Source organism: Numenius arquata, chromosome 7 (assembly GCF_964106895.1).
Source record: "Numenius arquata chromosome 7, bNumArq3.hap1.1, whole genome shotgun sequence".
NCBI lineage: Eukaryota > Metazoa > Chordata > Aves > Charadriiformes > Scolopacidae > Numenius > Numenius arquata.
Window position 1 is genome coordinate 28,797,669 of NC_133582.1, and position 27,182 is coordinate 28,824,850.

The following is a 27,182-nucleotide window of genomic DNA, read 5'->3' on the forward strand; positions in this document are numbered from 1 at the left end:
TGCATTCCTTAAGAACAGAGATATTCAGTATGTATGAGTCTCTGGAGGTAGTTCCATTTCCCATCAATCGAACCTCAGCTATCCCTTTTCAGCACCAATATGGTGGGTGTTCATTGTGTAAATCAACTGATAAGATTTACCAATGGAGCCTTAAATGCTCTGACATTTTGTCAGACCTTTTTTTTTTTTTTTTTAATTCAGTGGCACACACAGTGTGGTAGCTTCCTTCTTAAAATTCATATGGTTCCTGCTGTGATTGACAGGCTACAGCTTCATTATGCAGTTGGGTAGATGGGCCGATTATGGCTATGAATGCGTGAATAGGATGAAGGAGAGAAATGTGTAATTGATTCTAGCCGTGGTCGGCTGGTTCATTAACGGTGGGAATGTGCCGCGCTGCCATCTGTAAGGGAAGAAATGAGAAAAACTTATTTGTACTTTTTCCGTTGTTTGGAAAAAGTTCATTATGCTAATATTTTTGCCATCTAGTGTCACCCTTACAAAGAACAAGGGAAAAGTAAATTGCATGAAGAGTAAATGACATCAGTCCTGGGTTGGTTTGTGAGGCACAGTCACTTCTCTTCATCCTTTTGCAGCTGGAAGTTGTGTTGTGTGTCTTTGCTCATGCTGCTCTGCCCTTTCTCCGTAGCAGTGTAGATAAACTTGTGTGACAAACAGCATGTTATAGATGCACGGACTGACTTCTTTAATAAAACAGACCAAAGACAACAAGCCTCATTGGCCTTTTTACAGGTAGAGTAATGCTAGGGCATACATAGTTTCATTTTTGACTGGCCTATATGGGAGTTTGAAGGGAGAGTCACTGTGCTTTTGAAGTGTTGATTAAATGTGCAAATTACATTTATTTTCACTGGTGGCTAAGTAGTGACAGGGTTGTTCTAAAATGCTCCACATGCCTGTTGTACCTCCAGAGTAGTTTGTGGTTTGCACCAGATTCAGCTGTCTGCTTTCATTCCAGTGCTTGAGGGGAAAAAGATAAAAACGCTGAACAAAACCGAGCAGAGATGATACAGAGGGTGCGCACATGCAAATCGGTGTGTGGCTGTCATGGGCCTTGCTTTGGCCACCAGAATTTCTAACCAAATGCCTGGAAGTCAAGTGACCGAAAAGAGGGCAGTGGATCCAAGACCAGGCTGGATGGGGCTTCGAGCAACCTGGTCTAATGGGAGGTGTCCCTGCTGGAGGCAGGGGGTTGGAATTAGGTGACCTTTAAGGTGCCTGCCAACCCAAACCATTCTGTGATATGAATCTATGATCCTGTAAGCTCTTCTTGGATCAACCACGTGTTGCAACGCGAATCTCGGAAAAGCCAGTGTAATAATAAAATACTGTGTCAGCCCTAAAGGGGCTCCCAAACACAGTTGTACAGCATAGATCTGTGCTGCTGCTTTCTTTCAACCGCCCCATCTTCTCTTTGGAAGCCTTTCTGTAGGAAAAAAAAAATCTCCTTCCCTTATAAATATTGCTTTAAAACTAAGCAGCTTCATTAGCATTAAAAGCGGTTTGATCCATTGCTGTGGCCTGATCCCAGATGAGAATATACCTTCCTCTGGGGCTCTCTGCCTCGGTGTACTATTAAAACTGTAAGCAAACATCTCTGCTCTGTGTACACAGAGAAAGTGATTTACGGACACATGGATTGCAGCTTTCTTTTTAATGAAGTTTCTTATCAATGTGCTTGGCTGGAGGACTGACCATAGTAAATCAGAAGCTTCAAAGCAGTGCTGGCAGCTTCATTTGACATGAAAATTAAAATACTACAAATGGCGAGTGTGGCATTCTCTGAGAGCTGACTGCTCCCACTTTTACTCTGCTTACCTGGTTTTGAAGAACAAAAAAACCACATTAGGGGACACTTTAGGGGAATGTTCGTTATCCCTTGCTCCTGTCTGACCTCATTAAGAAATACTCAGCGAACGGCTGCAGGAGCTCCAAGAAGGAACGGGAGCTGTTTGGTAGCAAGAATCTCTAGTAGGCTTTTCCAGGCAATTTAAATCTTTTTTTTTTTGAAGTTTCTCTGCATTTCCCCCAGTTTAAAGACTTCTAGGTGGCGAGATCGCTTCTGCTTCATGCTGTTGTGCCTCTGCATGCACAGTGTGTCTTCATGCTTGTCCCCATGGCCAGTGCTCCAGTCTGCATTGCCCTCTGCAATTGGTTTGCCTTCTCCTGTGGCAAAACTCATCCCTGCACATCCTGCAATGGTCCTTCACTGGTGTTGAAATCCAGCCTGGAAGCGCTGTTTGCTTCAGAAAGGCCGTGTGACACTTTCCCTAAAGTGGATGCTCATTTTGGCCTTGGGTAGACTGGTATGGAAGGTGGTCAGGCAGGGCTTGTGTGTCCCTGTTTGTCCTCTCCAGCCCTGCCAGAGGTTTGTGTTTGGGGCTGGCTGCTGTAGGGTGGCCGGAGCATCAGGGTGGCAGTTCTGCCCCTTCATTTTGTTGTAGACAAGTAGAAAAACGCCTCTAGGCTTTCTCCCTCCAGCATTGCCATTCTCCTCCATCCTCCAGCTCCACAGCACACGTTCCTCCGGCTCTGTGCAGCTGGGTGAGGGGGGAATGCAGGAGCTGAAAGGAAACTATGACGGACAAGCTGGAAAATTGACACAGTCTTCATGGATAAATTAAAAATAAATGGCTCTGCTTGAGCCTGTGAAGTCTGATCCCCGTATATTAACTGCATGGGCTGTGGGGGGAGAGCTGTTCTATTTTCTGGTTTGTTTGCTTTATGCCTGTATAACCTCAAAGGCTTTTACCTGCCTGCAAACCTTACTGTACTGGGGAATAGCTTTAGCAGAATAACATATAGTTTAGGCAATGTATGGGTACCCTGATTTTATTGACAATGTGCAACAATAAAGTTATTACTTCTGTTTGTCTGCTGACCATGAAACAGGCTGGCACATTACTAATGCTGCCCTGCTAGTAAAATCTTACACTCAGGTGTTTCAGGATAATAAAGTGCTAATGATAAACTCTATAAACAATTACAATAGTTTTGATGTTTTATAAACCAATTCATAGCTATCTTTAGCGTCCTGTCTAAAGAGTAACCTATTCTGGGCTTGTAAAAATTAAAACATAAAAGCTAATAACTGCATTAAAGGTTACCTATTTACGTGAAATGTCTGGTGAGAGAGAGAGAGTTGCTAACGAGGCACCATGAAAATGCTAAATCAGGAAGTTCTGAAAAAAAGATGACAAGAAAAACATTTCCCATTCATTGAGCTGAGAATTTTTAAAATTAGTGTTTAATAATGGAAGACTGAAGGAACAGAGTAAAACATTTAATGAGTGAAATGCATCTAGAAATTATACCAAGGGGAGTTTCATAATGAGAGACCCAAGCAAGAATTTGGTACTTGGGCTGTTCCCTAAAATTCTGTCTTGTTGTTTAAGTAATAAATTAGTAAATCAAGCCATAAGGCTTCAGCTTTTAAGCAGCTGCACCTTGAAATGCAAGTTAACTCGGCCTTAGCAGAAAGAGGGAATTCTTTTGATTCTTTCTTTTCTTCATCTCTTACACTTTATTTTTAAGTTGGTTTTATAGTCATTCCTTTATTTGCTTGTTGGCTGATGAGTGTCGTGAATCTGAAATGCATCATGGTACCTCTGATCTTGGTGTCTATAAATGTAGAATGACCTGGATTGAGATGAGATTTACTGGTATATCCCTTCCCCCTTGCTCAGTAATTGCAGCTTACCTCTTTCAAAAACAAACAAACAAACAAAAAAAACCCACAAAGGAAAAAAGAAAAAAACTTCCTCTGAAGTGCCAACACTTCCAAACGGAAACTTTCCTTGGAAAGTTTTGACCTGAAAGAAACTGCTGTAGTCATGGTCTGAAATCATGGTCTTTCCTAATGGAAGCGCTTGCACAACCTTGTCTCTGCAAGCAGAAACAAATTTTAAACTAACTGTGCTATGTCTTTTTTTTCTAAGTCTTAAGAGTTTATTAGAGTAGCTAAAGTTTTTTTGGAACGCCCGGATGAAGCCGTTCCGCTTGTTTCAGTCACTTGCTGTCATCCTGCTCCTCAGGTGGATAAAGACTCCGCACCTACGTGATGCTTGGGCTGCCCCGAGTGCGGTCAGGAGGGTTTGCTGGAGTCGCTGTCTGGCAGCTGTGACATTCAACAGAAATTATCCAATCTGTCCATCTTTTTCCCACAACTGGGGGGAAAATTACTGTGATCAAAATGGAAAGAAGAGTAGTTAACCTTTGATTTACTTCTCAGTAGGGTGGTTTTCTGTAGCACTTGGGAAGTTTAGCTCTTGTGGGTTTCAGTTTCCTTCGACAGCCGATTCCTCTGTGGTTTCTGGGCACTGGGATTCTCTGACATGCTTTTATTTGCTGAATATTGATACTTTCTGGCTAACATAAAGAAAAAAATTTGGAAATGTGCAAAACATGCCTCAGAACATAAACCACCTTTTTAGTAGAGACCAGGGCTTGACAGATAACGCCTGGATAAAAAAAAAAAAAAAAAAAATAAAAGACAGCGTACCTTTTAATGTTTGACCATTTTCACTTGTGCTCATGCATAGGTTGAAGGAAAATAATCAAAGACAGCTTGGACAAAGAATAATGGTGTGAATTCTGTAGGATTTGCGAGTAAATTAAAATATTCTGGAGTGCAACAACAGCAGATGTTGCTTGGAAACCTGTCCCGTATGGGACAGAAACACAACCTAACCCGTGGGACCAGAAGTACCAGAATTGAAAGCATTGGCCTAATCCCTTTTTGTGGCAACGTTGCAAAAAAAAAATAGTGCCACTGTTTATTGCTGCTGCTGTGTATTGTAGGGGATGATAAGGAACTGAAAAAGAAAAAATGTACCTGCCACATAACTCGTTCTCTTGTGTTTGCACACGCGATAGGAGAATGATGTTTGAAAAGTAAATGAGCTTCCTTACTAGTCAAGTGTGTGTGTGTGTGTGTTAGGGGGAAATGAAAAAAGCGTATCAAATCATTACACCTTTTAGTTTGTAGATTTCTTCTCAAGTTTTTTTCACTCCTGGTTTTTTTTACTTCATTTCTGTTATACTACTTTAGAGACTTTGATTGAGGCATCTGATTTTGATGTGCCGAGAGGGGTCATATTTAAGATACTCCCTGACTGTACTTTCTCTGTTTCTTCATGCAGTTTTTTCAGAGTGTTTTGTTTTCTTGCATGGTGTCTCCATCTGGTCTGATGTGAGAGGAAAGCACATTCTTTGAATAACTAACACATTTATAGGTCACAACTTTTCTCCCCTTAAAATGGCTGCTGAGAAAAGACTCTAAGTATTAGACAAAAAAGATGACCTGCATATTGCCATCAAAGTTCTGAGGTTTTGTGTAGTGGACTTCCCCAATGAGAGGACGTTCAGGGGTGAGAACAACTGGGGCTTTCAAACAGTTGTCCGGTATTTACAGTTGGACAGCCCTAAAGATTTAGGGTGTTTTATGAAAACATTTCATCTACTGTGGATTGCAGTACACACGTAACAAGCATTTAGTGCATTTTCCTAATTTGTCTCTCCATCCAAATACTTCAAAATTTAGCCTTTACTGTTCTTAGTTATCAAAGTTGTATCTTATTACGTGGCTTCCAGTTATAAACATTTTCTTACAGTATTATCCCTACCTTTGTGTCTGGATACAATACCAGAATGGATTGACTTGTGATAAATATATAAACCACCTTAAGATCTTTAATTTTTTTGGTTTTTATTTCTTGCAGATGTGATCCATACTGTTGGGCCGATTGCAAGAGGTCATCTCACCGACACTCATAAAGAAAACTTGGCAAATTGCTATAAATCCTCTCTGAAACTGGCAAAAGAAAACAACATCAGATCAATTGTAAGTAACCTATAAGAACATATTATTTCTTCTAATTTGGATCTTTGTTTTCATGCTGTAGAATAATTATAGATATAATAGTAGGCTTCCAGGAGGATTTGTTGCTGTATGTGATGTGAAAAAGCAAGAAATTAGATATCATTTGGCCAAAATAGTTGCTAGAGGAAAAGGGTAGGCTTATTTTAGGAGTTAAGGAAAGTTGGCCTGGTAGTAGTGGGGTACAAACAACTCACTAGGAAAGTGAGGGAGCTGTAACATGGCTCGTCCTTAGACTGTATTATTTATTAAAAAAGGCCTAAGAAGCCACTGGTCAGGAAGATAGCTGCATGCAATATTGCCTCCTAAATAGCTGAGAAGTGGTTATTTTGTTGCTTTTTCTGTGTGTTGATGTTTCTTCCTAAAAATAAAGGCATTGGTCAGGTGGCACTGTTTGTAACACTCCATCACCAGAATCCATCATAAAGTAGTCTGTTATATGATATTCCACTGAATAGTAAAGGTTCTTTGATTGCTTGAAATACATGTTACCTTTTTGTACCTCAAAAGGCCAGATTTTCAGGTCAACAGAGAAAAGGAGCTGTTGCTTCTCCAGCTCTGAAGCTTTGATTCTGCAGCTCAAACCATTGCAGCTGAAGTCTTTAGGTATCAGTAGGTTAGTTCTCTATGTATGTTTAACCAAGTTGTCACCTGGGCCTGACTTCACTACTTCTGGGTCATTTTGGCTGGTTGCGTGATAGCACATGTATCTGGCAACTTAAAACACACACTTAATATATTAAAAGTTAGTTGGACCAATGGTGTTATATCAGGACGAAATATTTAATAAGGGAAAGCTATTAATATTGAGAAGTCACAGATGGAAAATAAAGCTTCTTGAGAAGAGGGGCAGGACAGGCAGCAGGGTTTTGAGCCCAAGTTAGATGAGCCCTTCAGAGTGAAACCTGATAAATATTGCTTATTTCTTTCTTCTTGGTGTAAACTGCATTCTTCACACACTTTCTGCTAATTCAATCCTCTCTATACTTTTCAAAATGGTGTCCAGTGAGTCCTCTTTTTGCCGTTATCCAACCATGAAAGAGAGGTGATACCTAATTTAGTTGTTGATTTTTTTTTTTTTTTTAATGCTAGGCATGTAAGTTAGAACTGAAAGCAACCTTGGGTTTTGAGCAACTGTTTTGAAGTCCTCTCAGGGATTGTTTAAACTTATGAGGATGTCTCTGTCCTCCTGTGATTCTCATTGGAGGCAGTAAGATCTCTGCTGTTGCTCCTACTTTCTTCCTTGTTCCTGCCTTTAGGCTCTGGACAATTACATGCTGCTTCCTGGGAATTCAGGTTAGTGAGAATAAAGTTCCTAACATGAGGGGGGGGGGGGGGGGGGGAAGAAAAGAAAAAAAATGAAATAGTGTAAAAAAAACCAAAACAACAACTATTGAAATAAAACAGAAAAACTGGTGGGCATTGGTCAGTGCTGGTAATGCTTGCATCTGTAGGGGTTCTGTAAATTTTAGGACATGCTACATCATAACTTGGTATTTAACACGGAATAATAAAGAGTGGTCATACTCATGGGTTTCATGAAGATTAGCCTGATGTTTTAGTAAGAAAAGATGACCACGGGAGAAATCATCCATGGGTTATTTCCTTGTTGGTTAAGAGCTGTTGACTCTGCACCTGTTTGAGATAAAAAATACTCAACACCCAGACTTGCAGAACACAGCTGCACAAGCTGAACGGGAGCCAAGAGCCATTCATTCATACCAGCATTAAGAAGCTTAGCCAGCAATATGGATTTTAAAGTCCACATGACAGATCATGGACTGTTCTGAAAAGCCCTAAGTCCAGTTATTTCAGTGATGCTTTGGGAAGTGAAGGCTACTTGAGTGTCTACCCTAACGAACAAATAAGCCTGGAGCAAAGTAAAATGTATAATTCATTCAATTAAGGAGGAGTAGATTACTGTGAGTCTGAAGAAAAGAATACAAAGCGCAAGCAGGTTTCACAAGATCCAATACAGCAGACATAGAGGGAAAGGAAAGAAAACGAATAAAAATACGCTACAGACTTCTGAGGCTTGCAGAGACCTGGTAGAGAGAACAGAAGTCCTCAAATTAATTTGAATAGGCAACATCCAAGCGTGGACTGGATTATGGCAACAGATATATTTTCAATAGGGAGAAGATAAACAAAACTTAAGGGGGGGAAAAAAAGGTTACCTGTGTAAAATAAGGAAGAGAAAATCAGCTGTGCCGGTTGATGGCACATTTTGGTAGTTCATTTGGTGAAATGAGCATGGGAAAGAGGAAGATGAGGAATTTAAAATAGGTACTGAGTACAAGCAGGAAAAGCAGTATACTTACGACATGCGAATAAATAAGTATTGATGATGATAAGTTGTAGCATACAAAAGAATTAACCAAAAAACATCAGAGCACGAGCAGTAGTAGGAAGTGAGAAGGAAGCAAGAAGGCATGAAAGGATTGTAACAACATGAATGTGTTGCTTATCTTCAGAATAAGAAAGGACAGCAAGTGGAGGAATTAATGCAAAAAGAGGGGAAGAAACTCCACAATTCAAATTGTTATGGACATGAATTGTGTCCTAGGAATTGGAGTTGCTGGAGGCATCATGAATGAAGAGCAGTGATGAATGGCAGCGTATCGCGTTGGGCAGAAGTGTGCAGGGTGACTCAGGGTGCACCGCTAAACGCAGTTTAATTTAACATCTTTATTAATGATTTTTGAAGAGTACATAAACAGCTCATTAATTACATTTACAAATGATGCTACATTAGGAAGTGTTGCAAACACTAGAAAAGGACAGAGATATATGATGACAATTGATTACAGAGACTGCGAATATAACCTCATCCGGCACCCGCTACAGCACCAGAAGGGAGGTTTTTTGTCTCCACTTGAGTGGAAGAGAGGTCAGAACCAGAGCTGACAGCTACAGTGTAACTCGGCACGGGAAAAGATGAAGTAGCATATGGTGGGGAAAAATCACCCAGTTCACAAACAGTCGAAGGGAGAGGCGTGCTGCAAAAACCAGAATAATGAGAAAATGGTGTTGAATAATAAACCTCAAGTTAGATATACTTATGGCAGTCACTTGTTTTGTTTCAGTATTACATATTGCTGAGCTGCCTATAGAGAAATGATGGATGCCATAGAGGTGGTAGTTTCTGTTCAAAATGGACCGAGGAGAACAAGAGTAAGATTCGGAATAGATCAAAACTCATCCATATGTGTATATGGATGTTTTACATACTGAGGAAGGGAAGCAATGATCTTGAAATACTGTGTAAGTTGTGAGGTGCAGCTTTATGGAGGGTGCAGAGAAGAATCTCATTGTGTGTGTGACAAAATGGCAATTAAATGGTGCAGCTGATATTAATTTGGGTTGTGTTCACGTCCAAAGTGTCCAGGCATGGATGAGAGGAACTCTGTGCTAACCCTTGGGGGAGCACTGAAATCTCATCTGAAAATGTTATAATCTCAGTATATTAAAAAAAAAGGATGTGATGGGTAAAACCAGAAATGAGACAAGGGAATATAATGAAATACCAGTCAGCCCGACTGCCAAGGTTCATAATTCACCAGCAGCCCAGCCACGGGCGAGGATTTGCATGGCCATTAAGACAGAAAGAAGAGCCTCAGGAACAAATTTGATGATCCGTGGGATTGTTCAGAGAAACCAAACAGCCCCTGACATTTGTCTCCCGTGCCCGTTTTCTCATACCTTTTATGTTCAATATAAGGTTTCAAATGCCGTATCAGCTATTTTCGTATAAGGGTTTGTCTCTCTTGGGTCATCTGCTCCACCTACCTTTACCAAAGTAAAGTTTTGTGTTTGTTATCTGACATTCCCCAAAACGGGCATTGCTTTTTCCTCCGCACTTGTTCGTGTAGCTGCGCCACTGTCGGACGCTTGAGCTGCTCTGACGATTTGTGTGGCTGCTGGTGCTGGGTGAACCTTTTGTGCTGGATGAGTCTGTTATTTACACAGTCCTCTGCCGGGTTAAGAGGATTCTTGAGACATTGTTTCTGCTTATCTCTACTTAAGTCGGTACAGATCAAGTGGAGAAAAAATATTTAAGGTAATACAAAGAGTTTTTGGAGTAAATAGTCGCTATTTAAGCAAATTAAGTTTCTTAAATGTTCGGAATAATTTCCTAATAACATAAAAAAATTGTATTTTGATGATGGTCTCTTTAACACACTTGTAGCAATTGCTATCCTGCGTCAATTAAATCTCTGCTGCCTGAAACACTGGGGAATACATTATAGGCACCAAATCTTCACTGAAAGAAGAAATGGTAAAAATATCCCACTAGATGTTTTTGCCGTTTTCCTGTATTGGTTTTCTAAATAAGTGTCTTGCAGGCCAATTAATTGTTAGGTTATCAGGCAGACTGGGAAAACAGTAATCACTGTTTTCAGGGATTAAATTGGTCCCCCTGTTCACACATTGTTTGAAGTTATTTACTCTGTGTGCTCTGACTTTTTTTGGAGGACCTCCTGTCCTGCTTTATTCTGCATACACTGCTTTGAAGCCATCTGATACCCTGGAACTTTTCTGAACATCAAGCACTTCCCTGCCATATACTTTGGTTGCGGATGAAAAACGATCTCAATCAATTGATGATGACTGAAGCCAGGATTGCAGTTAAACAAACACTTTCTGAACTACATAGAAAATAATAAAAAAAGATGCTGTGTGTTGTCGTGTCTGGGATCCAAGTCCAAGGGGCGGTAGTGTGTTTGCAGAGAGGGAAGTTGGTGCTGATGCTTCACCCAGAAGGCGAGACAAGCTTCCTCTGCGATGGTTAGGGAAATGGAGAAGTTTTATTTGGGACTACAGCTCTGCTGTTGTTCAGGACTGCATTCAGCGTTGCTGTTTTCGTGATCGCTTCATGTTGGCAGGGGGTGAATTGTAAAGCTTTAACAAGGAGCATTTCTTCAGCCTGTGCTCTCTGACCTCCACCTCTAGAGAGAATTATGGCTAGTGTGTGGGGGCTGAAGGAAATCCTCAAAGAATGGGGCTTTGTGAGTTGCAGGAGGCGGCCTGCTTACCACCAACAAATATATTAATAGGGTTGAATACAAAATACAGAAATTTTTCTATCAGATCCCTAGAGTCAGGTAGGGAAGAGTTCATGCTATTCTAGAGCTTTACTAGATTAGTTTGCTGTTGCATTAAAAAAACCCAACAAAACCACCAAAAAACTTCATACCAAGAGTATCAGTCTTTCTTTCTGGCTGGATGTTTGTGTGATGAATGCTCGTCCTGCTCCAGGGAGAGCCTTTTAGCTGAACTCTACTTCGCAACACAACCACCCTGTTCCTTCTGTCTAAGGGCTGGAAAGACAAAAGGCCATCTAGAAATATCTCAGAAGTAGGAGGACCTATTCAAGGGCTGACTTGCTCATCCTCAGGTCGAGTGGAAAAGCCATCGTTTGGCAGTGGGATGGCCGGTGACCTGTAATGATGGGATGTTTCTGGGAGAGTGGGTTATCTCTTGACTCTGGGTGAAGCGGGTCCCTCCTGTGCACGCAGCTTCTGCTGCACTTTGGTTAGCGTTATTAGAAAAGTATGCTAACTAAGGTTAGGACGTGCTTTTTGAAATCCACATTGTTCCTCCGTTTCTGGGGTCTTAAATGAGTGTACACAATGCATATTACTAGCAGTGCATATGCAGTGCTTTTAAATTAAAGTACTGTTTGAGGCTTTGTTAGATGAATATTCCTTTCATATAATATTAAGTTAATCTACAGGGATTTTCAATTTGTATCCTTTTTGTAGGTGTTTTTCACAAACAAGAGTCACTTAATTTTATTTGTTGTATTGGCAAATTTAATACTAATATAACTCATTTTAACAGAAACACAACCTATTAATTATTCAGAGCAGGAGATAAAGAATACATCGAGAGGTATCTGCCACTTTATCCATTTATAACACTTAAGAAATAACCAAATTGTCTTTTAATTGTCTTAAATATTTGTCCCCACTTGTAATTGTGGATTTTAAAAATAGACTTTGCAGTTATTCACTGATATTCTTGGTATTTGTATTTACCTTTAAAAGGAAGGTGTACTTCTGATAGGCTACGCTGTTTCTTTGAGGTTCATTTAAGTGGAGACATATTTATATTTAGCCTCTATGGTGCCTGAGCCTTCAATTGTAACTAACGGACTTAAATTTTTAATATGAATTTCAAACTTGGAGTGTTGTCAGCTCCTCCTCTTCTAAATTATAAAATTCATTAGAGGAATTTTGCTTGAATTGTGGAAAGACACGTGGAATGGTGTACTATAAGGCATTGGTCTAACAGATTGTTATACAGTCTTGCCTTTACCTGCCTTGTTCTCTCATGATGCAGAGTTATGTTTTAGGAAAAAGTAAAGCAATTATTTTTCAGAAAACTTATTTCCTGCTGAAAATGTTGCCATAGCAATGAGTCTGAAATTCCTAAAGGTTGACTTTATTCTATCATCTGGTTTTTTGATAGAGATTCATATCCATCAATTAGAAGAGTTGCTTTGGAAGGAAATTTCTGCAGTATCATAAATCCATTTAATTTGTTTCTTTGAAACACTTGTTTAGCATGGAAGCTCTGATATGACTGATCTTACATTTTCAAACTGAGTTTTCCCTTCTATTTAGCCTTCCTCTTTTTTGCTTATTAATTTTTTTCTCAGGTATTTTCCAGATAATATCTTTAAAAATTATACCACTACATTAAATTTTTAAATTTGCTTAATTACCGTGTTGGGTTTTTATGTCTGCATCAGATGAGGAGGTTGTAATATTTCCTTTTGGCTACAGAAATTGCTATAGCCGGCCATGCTTTTGTTATCCCAAGGTGAACCTGCTGCTGTGTTGCATGTGCTCCCAACCGTTTCTTCCAAAATGACCTTGGCAGATTGAATCGCAATCCTGTTTCTTCCATAAAGATTTCATTAAATGAGATGTATTCAGCAAGATTGAGTGTAAATGGTTACACCTAAACAGAGATGGTTATTCAACCGAGAAAGGTTGGGGACTGATTGTAGCCCTAGGCAGAGGTTCCTTGGAGAATAAGGTGGAGTTTGTAGTGGATCATGCACTGGAAGTGAGTTGACAACATCACCCTGTTGTGGGGAACCCCAAGAGAGGAGCAGCTGTAGTGTGACAATTAAACTGGGAAGATTTGTGCGTTACCTATCATGCTACTTCAGTAGAGTGAACGGGACTGTTGTGTCCAGTGTGGGGAACCGGAGCCAGGGATAATTAGGGAGTTAGCACCAGGAGTAGACTGAAAGAAGAGTTTAAGTCCAGAGAATAGAAGACTAAAAGTGAGGAGAGGAAGACAGAAAAAAAAATTTAGTGTGGAAAAAAGTATTGAAGAGTAAAAGTTAATAATTTGTCTGTCTGGAGACAGGCCAAGAAGTAACAGCCTGAATTTTTAGGAATGGAGTTCTAAGTTAGAAATTACAAGGAATTTCCTAGATAGAAGGATGGTAAAGTATTGTGAAAATTGTTTAGGAAAGTTATGACTCCATCAGGGGCTCTATGTTGGCCCATCACTAGCATTTGTTCAAACCTGGGTTCTTAATGCATGAAGAGCTGCCAAAAGCCCAAGGGTTGCAAAATCCAAAAGGTTGAGCTCCAGCAGCAAGGCTGTTGCCAGCCTTGGGGGAATCACAGGTAGCCCACTCGCTGTGAGAGCTGGCTGTACTGTGCAGAGGCAGATTGCTTTATGTTACAAACAGGATTCCTTTAAAACTGAATTGGTTTTAATACTGCTGTTGTTTTGTTGTTTTGTTTTGGGCACACAGTTGCCCAGTTTTTATTATTTTTATTTCTCCTTGCCAATCTGTTTTTCTGCCTTGCCAGTGTGCCACTGGGAATGGTTTTCCTGTTGAGATAAATGCCTTTGTTTTCTGTTTCCCCTGTTATCTGGCTACCCTTCTTTCTCACTGTGGAGGGTTTTGTACAGACACTGAGAAGATAACCAGCTTAGGGTGCACATGCAACACGTGCAATAACATTATGGCTTGTGTACGCTTCTAGGGTTTTTTTAATAATCCATTTGAGTTTTTTCTGCTACCGTGCAGTAAAGTATTCAGTATATATTTTGATGGAGGAAGCAAATTTGTTTTATTTGATGCTTGAAGCATATTGCGGTGTTTGTTTTCTATGGCCAAGAGTGGGAGGAGCAGCTCGGAGGGATACATGGATCAGTTGTGAATATGTTTCATGGTAACCGACCACAGAGAAATTATCTGTGCCAAAGATGATGGTGGGACTTGATGTGATTCTTCTTTTTTCTCCCCCCACCCTGTCCCAGGTTTTCAGAAGTGTTTTGAGTACAGACAGGGTCAGGTACAGCCCCAGTCTGAGCGAGTGCTTGAGCTCCTGCCGACAGACTGGTCTCGGGATGCTGGAGCTTACATACTGACCAAGTGGTACTAACAGAGCGCAAAAGCCACTGTAGCCCTTCCATTAGCCTGGTGGTTCTTCTGCCTGAACACAAACAACTGTCCAGATAGTATAAAGAATGAAGTATAAAGAAATAACAGCAGTGCTCTAATACAAAGATTGTATTGCTAGGGCGTCTCAGTTCTTCGTTTTGCTGTTTTGTGATATTACTCTTGTAGCTGTTCTGCAACGTGGTGGTTTTGTGATGGGAAGAGGGAGAAAGGTTAGTTATTTTTGTTGGGTTTAATGAAACACTGAATATACACTTCAAAAAAAACTTGAATTGGTGAAATAAAGGAAATGGCTTGTTCAGGAGTAAATTCTGCAAGTTTGTGTATGTGACGGGTTTAACATGTAATAATTCGCCCATCACCCTGTGGGAATCCTGTGCTTAAAAGGATTAAACTTTCTAGAAACGCTGCCTGTTGGCTCAATAATTGGGGAACTGTCTCATTAGGGAAAGACAAAGTACAAATCTGTCAAGACAGTGGACCAAGATGCTACTTATATGAGACGGCTCATAAAAACTAGAGATTGCTGGGGAGTCTACACCATTAAGCACAGGGGAAGAGAATGATTTATGTTTTTATAGAGAGGAAGTTGTACTGGAAAAAAAAAATCTTCATTTTGATTGGAAAAAGAAAAAGATTGTAAGAGTAGACTAGAGGAGTTCTTACTTGCGTGCAAATCTTGGCTGGCTGGAGTCAAGGGTATAAGGTGCTTGTCATTATTTGAACAGCAAGTTCTTGTAATGGAAATTCATGGTGAAAGTTGATGGCAAATGCAAATTCCCACCGAAGCGCATAATGCTAATGGGCTGTGGCCATCAGGCTCTGTGCAAAGTCATCCTCGTCCATCTACTCTCGCTTCCTTCCGCTGGCTTCTGATCCCTCTCATCTTGCTTGCAGTTGGTAGCCGTTTTGGGAGGGCTTGTATCTGCTCCATAAAGACTGTATGTTCTATGAAGGTGCAATCCCTGTTAAGAATCATGGGATTCACAGGAATAGCAGTAATGGAAAATAATAATTGCAACAGGGTTTTTTTTTTTTTTTTTTTTTGACACGGACTGCACTGACTGTCTCCATCACCAGAAGTGGAGTCAAATTCTGCTGGAATTAGAAATTGCTTATTCACAGGTTTTTTTGCTGGAGGTACCTTCCGGGACACCTAGAAATGTATGCAGGGTGGTCTGGCAGATAGTGACTTGTCGCTACCGGACTTTTTTCCTTGCAGTTTAACGGTGAGAAAAAGAAAGTGTGATGCTGCATTTTGGCACTGCATGGTGCTCACAAGGTCCCTGTCGCTTGGCATTTTTCATGTGATAATTTTGAGACACTTCCATACATCCTGTTTGTTTGTTTAAATACTGCCTTAATTTATCTGTACAAAGAAAGAACTACAGTGCAACTTGTATCTGCTTTTTAACTGAAATCAGTCAATTTTTCAAAGAGCAAATTAAAAAATATATTATTTTGAATGTGGTTTTTGATATTTACATAGCTAATATAAAGCAAATAAAAAATTACGAGCATAAACTGTTCTGTGTATGAAATGAACATCGTAATACTTACCTAGGTTTAAAAAAAAGTATTTCACTACAGCATAATATCTATTTGGGATCAGAGTATATATATTTAAAAGCAGTTCTGAAAAATAAACAGTAAGGGCATGCTTTGAGGAACCTTGTTTACAGGTTGTTAAATATGTTTTCCCTGAATTGCTACTAGTTCCTCAGAGCCACATAATATGTCATTTCTGTATAATGTACGTTATATCTACCTATAAAGAAATAGCAATTATCAGTAGTTAGATACAAAATTTATACCCTTACCTGAGAGGTTTTCAATATTGTTCCGGTATGATGATGTCACACTATCTTCTAAGGCCTGTACAGAGTAAAACCAGCGTAATTGGAATAATCTAATTAATGTAATATGACTGGCATATTGTTTTCTGATTAAATATTCATTTCTTTCATCTGAAGAACTGTTCTCACCAAATATAAACTACATGCAGTCCATATTTAAGTGAACAGTTTAGCAGCCCTATTTTTTTCAAAGCTGACTTTTACTTATCAACTCCTAGCAATGTCTACAATTAGGATTTAGAGATTTGTTCATGGCACAGATGAAAGCAAATATAGCACATAGAGTTAGTAATTTTGGTAAAGAAAACTGAATGAAAAGATGTATATTGTATGTAGCAACTTCCCGTGGTGTGCCATAGAAAGCCATTGCTGCAAGGAGGAGAGAGTATTTTTAAATTGGGATAATTACAGGTAGATTGATTTTCTTCTTTCACTTTCTTATCCCTTTCCTTTCTAAAAGATGACTACCTAAGTTAAAGCTATAGCAATAGCACACGTTTCTGTAGACTGCAGTTTGCTTGAGCATTTCCTCTACTAGTTGTCTTATTAAAAACTAGTATTTATTCTCTTCAGATTGGAATATAGAAAATCTTACCATTGCAAATCTTTTCTTTTTCTAAGAAAATAAATCAGTCTGTTACTAGTTTTGATTAACTGCATACCTTTCTAAACTTTCTTTGACGTACGCTGGCTGGATTAAATCTCGATGAATTAAATCTCAATCTGTTGCTATTCCACACAACTGTGCACTTTCAGAAGAGGAGCAGACGTGACACCATGGGTTTTGTTCGTACCAAATGACATAGTTTAAACAGAAACCTTGGATGATGATCTCAATCAAGACAACTTAGATGGTGTTGGGGCAGAATTATCCATTAAGGTGTCCTGGTGCTGTGCTTCCATAAACACACTGCAGTTCTTTCCCCTGCTTGTGAAAAAGAGGAAAACTGGAAGTGTGTCAGAGCCTATATGAAAGGTGAAAAAGCATAAGCCCAACAAGTTTTTATATTTATTACCTGTTGGTATTCCCTGTTGCGGAATGCATCTCCTGCCTGAGTCAGGCAGAGACAGTCGGGCTTTGTGCAGGAAATTTTGCTGGTATAGTAGTGACGAGATTAATCCTCCTAGTTCGTAAGCACATGATGCTGTTTCAGTATGACCTCTCTGTGCTCTTTATTTTTTCCTGCTCTGGATTTGTCTCCCTCCATCCTTCTAAATGTGCTTCTTTGTGTTTTTACATGTTGGAACCAAAATGTGGCCCCTTCTTCTCACATCCCTGAAGCTGAACACCCGAGTGTTTGTGTTAGAAAGCTTTGTACCAGCCTGTCTCCTGCAGGAGGAGGAGGTGTTGTCATTAATGATTCTGGATTACCAAAATGTTTTTGATATTGATGCTAAATCTCCAACTCCTCTTCATTTATGAAATTAATAAATTCTCATTTATGTCTTTTCAAGTCCTTGTGTGAGTGTCTCTTCCAACTGGATCACTGCAGATGAGATTTTTTTCAAAGCAAAATATACAGTGGTGCAAAGCATTTCTTCGTACATCTGCTAGATGCAGGCATTCCTGTTTGACCTTTTCTTATCTATTCCATTCTCAAATACACCAAGACTAAGTTTGATGACAAGGACAAGCTCAAGACAAATGTAAGTCATCAAACTGTCATTTTTTTCTTTCCTTCTGCTGAATTAAGGTTTCCCTTGCATTCTAATTCCCCTGTTTACTTACTGTGGTGCCATATTTTATTTCTTTAGCAGAGAAACAGAGTGTTCCAAACATCATGTTATTACTTACTACAATCTTGAGTCGTTGTGTTTCTTGTTGTCTGTAGCTTTGTTCCTTTTAAGTATTTACATTACATCCCTTCTTTGATCCCTCAAAGTGGGTTTCATAATGTTTAAATTCCATAGGACATTTATGTATCAATTTCCCTAATCTCTCTCCATCTCCCTTTTGTTCTGTGTTCTTGTGTCTTCATTATTTCACCCCTTTCGAATCATCTGCAAAATTACAGAGGGTCTTTGACTATCAGAGCTGCTGAGTTGCATTATGTAGAAGCAAGGTTGTATCCAGACCTAAGACAGCAGATACAGAAAGGTTCTTATTTATCTCACGAACTTGTCTTTTCTCTGTGGCCCTGGCACAGAGATGAGGAGTGTAGCATATAAGCTGAATTTTTAATGCAGTGTTAATATCTGAATGTTTGTTATTCACTAGTTCAGGAAATGCAGCTCCCTATTTTCTTAGGAAAGCAAGCCTACAGCACTATATGCAGGTGTGTTCCAAGTTAAATATAAAAATTTTGCTGAAAGATGAGAATCCTAAAAAAATAGTTTCATTAGACCACCAGTCTTTTGGTGATCCGAGAAGCACGTTACTGAAAAAACAGGGCAGCGATGCTGTCTGACATAGGTTCATTCAAATAAGCTGCAGTCTGAAAAGATGTATATCCATCATATTTCATTTTAGGACTTCACCCCCAGAAGCTAATGATGTTAATGACAGCTAATTCTACTCGGGCCTGATGGTGGTGGTGACTGCAGCTTGTAATCAGGCATTAGAAACAACCCACTTGATAAATTCAAGGATGCTGAGCCAAATCACCTACTGCACTGTTGCCTTTAATTAAAATTGCTAGTGATCGATGTTTTTAAAGGCAGGAACTGCTGGTGTTCTTCATCACCATTTATTGTGCATCATTTCAGTGGTATGTCTATTTCCTCCATTTATACTTGGAGGGAGTATTTTGCCTTTTTCCTGTGTGTTTGGCCTAAGGTGGATTCATTTTTGGAAGGCCTAGTTCGGTGTCATCAGCATCATTTACAGGATTTCTGTAGGAACCAGGGGCAATTGAAATAACTTATCCCATTCTGGCTAAATACTCACGAATAGCAACCAAAAAGAGCTCTGTCATCACTGCACCACCTGTAGTCCCTGAACTGGGTAGCTCAGATGCATTAGTTCAATTTATCATCATACCTTTGCTTTTCAGTGCAGACGTGCTTTAAGTAAATGAAACCATTTTTCTTTATTATCTCCTTGTTAAGAAAACCAGCCCTTGCGTTTTCGCCTTGCATTTTATTTTCCAGATAAATATGCAAAGTGTCATTTTGCAAAATGACATTCTACTGAATCCCTTTGTGCTTAGTCCTGCCAGAGGAGGGAGAGCTGAGATGGTTTGTGAAATAAATGTGTGCACCTTGCAAGTCTTTATGAGGTAGCTTGGGGAGAATAATGGAATGCTACACAAGTGTCAGGGAGATTTTGGGTAAATGACGGGCTCCAGAAAGGGCTTTGGAGTATAAAATATAAAGTTAAATTCTCACTAGTAGCTAAATAACAGCCTGGACTTAATGAAAGCATTTCCAGCTAAATAAAACATTAGATAGTTTGGGCTGAATCATGGAAGATTTTGTTAAAAGATAACAATTCCCTTGTAGTTCTGCCTTGTGAATAGTACCTATTTCAATGCTTAAATCCAAAAGGGAGAATAGTAGGAATACTCAGGCATGAACGTGACATACGCACGGGTCAGGAAGAGCTTGAAAAACCCTACCCGAAAGAAATGGCAGCTGATCAAGATGAAGTGCTCCTCCAAAAATTAGTAAGCAATAGTGGTACTTTTAATAGTCCTGAGATCTCTCCGTCGTATATTGACACAAAAAAAAATATTAACTGTTATGAATGCACTTCCAGACCTTTGCCTTAAAAAGATGTCTGGAAACCTTCTGTGCCTCTAGACTGTAAGTTGGTTTTGTTGGTTTTTTTTTTCTTTTTCTTTCTTCCTGTGAATGGCTTGGGAGATTCGTCTTTTTGTAAATCCTATGAGTTCTGTGGACATCAAGGGAAGTCCTGAAAGACTTAGAATTAGAGTCAGTGGGCTGAGGTGATGTCAAATAATAGCTCACTTAGACTAAGAACGGCTTTTTATCTGTAAAATTTCAGAAGGCATGAAATGTATAGGTAAAGCGTACGTGTCCAATGGGCCACTTTTCTTATTTTTCCCAAGGTTTTTCTAGTGTGTTTATTAAGGTCTTCCAGAATACATTGTTCTGGCACTTCATACTGAAGAATAAATAAATCAAACCCCTTTAATGAAGCAGGCTCTCTTAATGGTGAGGAGTAGGCTTGCAGCTACACCACTATCCTCTTCTGAGGTTATTATCAGGAAAAATAAAACCTTTCAAGGGCTCTTGAACACAACGACGTTGAGCAATTGCTGGGTACACATTAGGAAATGTTTGTTTTTACAAAATCAAAAAATATGAAATTGTTTGACTTTCAAATTGACTGATCTGTAAGTGTGCTTTTTCCCAACCATTGTGGGTGAAAAATTTGGACTCTGCTGAAGCTATTGGAGTCAAGCGCCCATGTTGTGTCTCTTAAGTAAATCTCATAAACTCTCAGCACCCAAAACTACTTTAGTTGGCATAACAACTGCAATCCATAAGTTATAATCATATCTCAGACTGGAGAAGAGAAGGCTCTCTATATGTTCTGGTATGTCATGAATCACCGCATTGGTGTCAGAAAACAGCATCAGTGGAAACGATCAAAGTGGGTTAATATTCTGCAGCAGAAGAGTGTCAAAAGCTTAAGTTTTTGCAAAAAGATTTATATGATTTTCTGTAAATTTTCATTTCTAATGTGACGTGAATCATTGTATGCTTGGGCTTTCACTGCAGAAGTCTCAGCTGTTGCTCCAAGCCATTTAAATATCCTTATAGCAGCTCATGGTCCCTGGCTTCCAATCAGTTCAATGGAACAGAAATGATTAAAGGCTTAGGGTCTGTGATAATTTAAAAGACAAAAGTGCTGGTATACTTTGAAAGCTAATCAGCGACTTTGCCATAAGGAGGTAGTGACGGACAAAGCCCCAGCAGTGGAAGAGTTGCAAATAATTGGAGGTGTACTGAGGGCTAACGGCAGGAGTAAGCCTGCCTGGTTCAGTGTGATGCTCTGTCTGCGGGGAAATGTTTGACATGGGTAGACTTCAGATTCATAAACTGCAGCGGGTAATACAGTGTGCAGAGAGAACCAAGGCTGCTCTTATCTTATTTTGCTTGCCTTGGTTTTAACGTGTTGGTTTGTGTTTCTTTTTTCTAGCAAAGTAACATGAAAGCGTATAGGCTTGGTTGGAAGGCTGGCGTGTGAGAGCTTCACGTCCTGTTCTGATCGACTGAGAGAGGGTTAAACACTTGGGCACACTGTGAACTTGGAGACATTCCTGTAGTAATGTCCAGCATGGAAAAGGACGCACTTAAGGGGACAGGAAATTAAATCTAGAGGGTCTCTGATTATGGGATCACTGTCAGAAACAGAAGTGAGAAAATAGTGTAACTTTTTAAACAATAAAAATTTAGGTTATCACATTAGATAGATGAGCTGGTGGCAGAATGTGGTTTGACCTTGGAACTGGAAGAAGGCACAATAGATGGCAAGTGTTAGATTAACTTTTTTTTTTTAAATGAATTCTGGGTCAAGGTGAAACAAAACCTCAGCTGTTTTGGGAAAAGCTTTGGGAGTTGACCCGAAGGGTGCAGCCTCTATGAAAAAGGCCAGGGTGTGAGAGGCTGGTGAAGAAAGAGGGAAAATGGAAATCCTCTGAAAGGGAAGGGGAAAAGACAATAAGCTTTTACCAAGTAAATATTTTCATGGTACTGCATGGAGGTTTATTTTTCCCTTGGAAAAGCGGATAGGCAGGTGTGGACAGAGGCAGAGGCTGGAGGAGAAGGTGATTCTATGCAACGCAGTGGCAGGAATGCCTTGATGACCATATACAAGCCACGTACGTATATACATAAATATTGACATGGAAAGTGGAGTTTACTCCTCTGTACATGATGCAGCTGTCATGCAACAGGTATCTCTTGAATCCTAATTACTAACTTTCCACCTGTGACTTAACTGGTGTGGGCTGGAGGAGCGTGGAAGTCCTTTTACGTGTGGGATGCACGTAAAAATAGTAGGGACTGTCAATGGAAATCATAACCTAACTCATTAATGCAGCCTTCATAGCAGCGGGAAGAAAACTGTAACTTTTCCCTGGTACATTCGGAGCCAGTAATTAGCCAGTGACATTGTCAGTGTTGCACTACTATTTTTATAGTAGCTACGGGTGAGCTGTTCTTAGGTGACTCGTTGCTCCATTGCAGAAACTTGCTCTTTAGTCCACGTGGAGTTTCGAGATGAAGCAGATGGGAGAAAATCCTAGACTTGTCTGAAGCAGATGGATGGGAAAAGCCCGAGCGAAGGGGGTGGCATAATCCGAGCATCAACTACTGCGTGTGCTGCTGGGCAGCGGGGCTCGCTCTTTCAGTAAACGGGATTCACTTCTTGGTGCTGCTTGTACAAGATCCAGCCCAACATCCCGGTGGTGTCTTAGGCTGCCAGTGCCATGGGCTTGTTTCTTCCCCTGCTCTTGAGGCTGCTATTTCGTGGGCAGGGGTGTGGGGGAAATGTTTTCTACGTCCTCGTTCCCCTGCTCCCTCTTTTCTTACAGTTGACACGGGAGGCTGAAGGAGAGATTACAAACGCGTTAGAAGTGTGTTATTGTAAGACACTTTATTGCATCTTCTGTGTTTTCCTAGCAGATGCAGATTTCCACATTGTTGTTATTTTTGTCATTATGTAGACAATGTTTAAAATTAGGGTAGTTTTGAAAAGCCTTTTTATGATATTACCAGAGTTTGTAATATGAGCACAGTAGCTTAGCCTGAAGTATTTTTAATTAGGGCTTTTTTGAAACATTGTTACCCAGATAAATAGAACAAATAGAGAAAGGCTAATTGACTTACCTTGCTCAATTTATCAGAATGCTTTTGATAACATTTGACATCATTTTATTAAACATGATGGAGAAGGGAGAGTGGTGGAATGTTTTGTTCTTCCTGGTGTGTTATTTTTGGTAAGTATCTAGGGTGCATTTAGATAAACTACAGTGCTAAGTCTGAGCAAGAAAGACCTAAATATCCAGTGAATTACTCCTATTTGCATTGAGAAATTAACTGTAATTAGCATTCAAGTTTTAATGATATTGTATTTGTGAAGCTGATAAGGCCTCTGGGAGTGTGGTTGCAAGAAACTTCAATTGTTTACTATATGCAAATCTAGCCACTTAGCTTTAATTAGAGGTTGAAACCTGGAGCAATTATCAGCAGTTGCTTTAGTATTAATGAGCTTGACGGAGCTGTCCATCATGGTGTTTTATATGATTGAGAATTAGAATATTGAATCCCAGTCGGCTCACTGTTCAAAGAACTTGCAGCCTTCGCCGAGCAAACCGTTTCATTTGGTATGCCATACATTTCCTTAGCTCAGTCATTGGAAAGGCTGAAGTCCTTATAAATTTGTATAGCTGCTATTTTCTGCATGATGGTTGGAGAATATATGAGAGAATTTCTTTTAAGGCATACTTTACCAATAAATTTAAAAAAAATAAATGGCTCTAAGAGCAGTTATATGGTTGCAATATAAAATTTAGTTGCTTGACGTCCAAATAATACAGTTTACGATAGCTGTTGGCTGATGAATTTCCTCACAAAATTAGCTGATGTCTCCTCTTATGTGATGGAGTTAGATACTTCCATTCATGTTCTGGATTTAGTAGAGAACAATGAGAGATGTAAGGAAAAGAGAGAAAAACCTTATAGTGCCTAGCCCCTTGAATGTTTTTTATTTCACTCTCGTTGTTATGGAAGCACTAACCACTAGTGACTTTTGTTGCTACTCTTTAATGTTTGTTTGTTTGTTTTTTTTGAAAAAGCAGCTTTTTTTGTCAAAGAAGTAAAAAGCTTCCACAGAAGATCTAGATAGAGGGGAAAAAAAATTAGAAAATGTCACTTGAAGTTATTACTTTCAGTAGACGCTGTTGAAAGTTTTCTACTTTTAGACTGTTTCTTTCTGAAACGATTCTCCTTTGTACAAGCCTTTGAGTAATTAGTAGGTGTGTTTTTTTATAAAGTATGTTAACAATTTTACATACAATAGACACTTTGCGTTTGTAATTTTTTTATTATAGATCGATAGACAGCAAAATATACTTGTGAACTTTCTCGTGCTCTGACAAGTGAGGCTGAAATAAACCCACCAAAGGTGTTTTTAGCATCACTTGGTTTTCGTTAGGATGTAACAAGCTTGACAGGATTGAATGACAATGAAATGCCATCTGAACTACTGACCACTGGGGCATGAAATGCCGTGTTAGTCACGTGTGTGTTTAAATACTAGAGATTGTAGTTTTTTCCAACAGAGATAAGACATTTACGGAACATCATGTTATGGGGCTGTTCGATAGCGCCTTACATTTGAAGGTTGAGCTCTGCGAACGGCTTACGGCAGGGGTGGAAGCATCTTTCTGGGGGGGCCTGCCCTGTCATCGGGAGGTGCATTTGGTTTCTTATGTGGACGGGGGCTGCTGCCCTCGCTTCAGGGTGGATTTTTTCCCTTCTGCAGTGGGTTGGGGTTGTCTCCTGTTCCCGCGTGGCTCCAGACCGGCTGCCACTCACAAGACAAAACCTGGGTGTGCGCTCAGCTTTGGAAGGAGCCTATTGAAAGAGAAAGCCTTGTTTTTCAGGGGGAAGGACAACTATGGAGAGTTTTAAAAGGCTTAATAACAGTGCATGTTCTAGATCAGTATCTTTGACAGCTAAATACTGCGGGGAAAATAACACGCTGAATCTGAGTTGTTTGTAATTCAAAGTAAGCCAGCTAGAGCTAGATGGAGCAGAATTACGAATCTGATACAGAGATGCTAGTACTGATTTATTCCTCCAGGAAAACACAGCTGCTAAGCCGTGTGCTTTTTAATTCATTTTCTAGGTGAATAGAGCTGAGGTTAAGAGACTATGTCACGTAGGCAATCAATTGTTCTTACTGTATTGGTTTGTTATGCAGCCGTGTTGGATAGAAAATGTTCCATATTATGATATTCTTAGCAATATCATCTTTGGGAAAAGGCGAGTAAGGGATCATCAAATAAGTAATCCAGCTGGCTAATTAGAAGCCATTAATTACTACTCTCAAATCATCACCCTTCCACTTCTGGCCTGTGAGTCACTGCTCTGATTGTCCATAGTGGGGCCAGCTTTGGTGTAATCATATGTAATAGTAATCTATAATTCACACAGTGTCTGGTAATTTGATTTAAGGAACAGACCACACAGGCTACTAAAGGATAAAAGACAGCACATAAGTTACTCACCTTAATGAGACTTGTTTGAGCTGTGCTTTGCCAGTTTATTATTAAACAGTGAAAATGGGATCCGTTTTGCCCCTCTGCCTGCTGGCATAAGAGGAAATTAAAAAATTGCTGCATATATCATTTCCTTATTGATACTTTCACTGCTATTAACTTTATAATAATACTGCATGCACTTTTCAGTGCCTAAATTACATACAGCGTGCATTCTTCAAAGGTTTGTTTTCCCCATGATTTTCAGCAAGGAAACTGTGATTTAGTTTTGCCCTAATTCGCTCTGAAGGTTGTTATGTGCTTACAAGAAAAGGAGAAACCGTGGGGGTGGTTTTTGTTGTTGTTTTTAAATGCTGCTAAGCTTTTAAAGTATTTTTGGCATGCAGACCATTTAGCATTATTATATATTAATTTTTTTGTATAGCAGAACTTATAGTAATACATATTTAACATTTGCTATCTTTATTTATGGCTTCTATTAGTTACTATATTCATAAAGATAAAAGACCCATAAATTACCAGTGAAACAAACCCATGTTAAGCTGTAGTTACTCATCCCGTCAGGCAATGTTTCTATTGTTGTTTAGGGATCTTGTTCACGTCCCATTACTCTTTTATGTTTATAGCCATTTGTCAGCAGCAGCTTTGTTAAAATTTTGCAAATAGGTGACACATTTAACATTTCTTAAAGCCTTCCAGTGGCGGTATTTTTTGTTGTTTCATTTTCGAGTTTCACCCACGTGATTTGCACTTTTGCAGTCTTGGTGGCAGGAACCTGGAAGGGGGTGGCCTGGCTATTTTTTTTTTTATCATGTATTATTTTACTTGGAAATTGGAAATGGGCTTAACATTAACATTTATCTTAGGAAAGATTTTGCCCGCTCTCTGATCAGACGTGAACCACATCAAACAATCATCACTCTGAACATAATACAGTTTGGAAGCAGGGATTGTATTTGCTGGGGCGCCACGGGCGTTTTAGAAGATACGGTATTATTTGTTCTAGATAGAACTCTTTGGTTTTGCTTACATCAAATCTCTCTTGAGCTTGCCTAAGTGGTAGCTGTGATAAGTTCCCCAGTAAACAACCCAAGGTCGTTGCAATTCATTCCCACAAGTCGCTTCTCGCCATGGAGCAATCACTTCAAGGCACACGTTTGTTATTTAGCAGAGAGCAAAAGAGAGATGGGACCGTGAGGCTGCTTTAGAGCAGCTTTGATCTTCTCTTTCCTAACAACAGTGCACAATGGTAATTACAGTTCCTTTTAAAACTTATTAGAGAGGTAGGATAATAAGTGAAAAGGGAATTTTCAGTCATTTTCAGTGTCGATGAATGCGTTATTAACTCCCAGTGATTTTGCAGATGCTTTTTCTGCCAGATGAGCCTGAATGAGTGGTGCTTGCCAGATCAGCTATTTAAGGAACTCTGTTTTCTGCACTCAGCAAGGGATGGTTCCAGTCAAGTCTAGTTGTAAATCTGAACCTGGGAGACGGGGTGTCTGTTGGGGCTGCCAGGATATTATGTTACCCCAGCTCTGATTCTTTTGTCTAGAGCAAGACCAAAACCCTGCTAGAAAATTCCCTTTTTGATTAATGCGGCCTTGGCTGGCTGGCTGATTTCTGCATCGTGGAAGGGCAATTAGCTTTGCAGATGTAGCTGGGCGAGGCGGTGAAACTGGGGAAGGCTGTGAAGAAACAGACCCTTCCAAGACCGCATGGACCACCCCATATGGATATCGGATCACCCACACCCATGCGAGGAAGTTGTGTGTTTTGTCTTTGTGTGACTGACTGCG

The 27,182-nt window shown here is 39.8% G+C and overlaps 1 protein-coding gene across 3 annotated transcripts in view; it reads left to right on the forward strand.

The window, feature by feature from the left end:
* Positions 1-27,182, forward strand: part of MACROD2 (mono-ADP ribosylhydrolase 2) — an 896,489-nt gene that overhangs the window by 513,032 nt on the left and 356,275 nt on the right. For all 3 annotated transcript variants that reach the window (XM_074150306.1, XM_074150308.1, XM_074150307.1), the window contains exon 6: positions 5,742-5,863. In XM_074150306.1, coding sequence (XP_074006407.1) covers positions 5,742-5,863 — 122 coding nt within the window. The remainder of the gene's footprint in view (positions 1-5,741; positions 5,864-27,182) is intronic.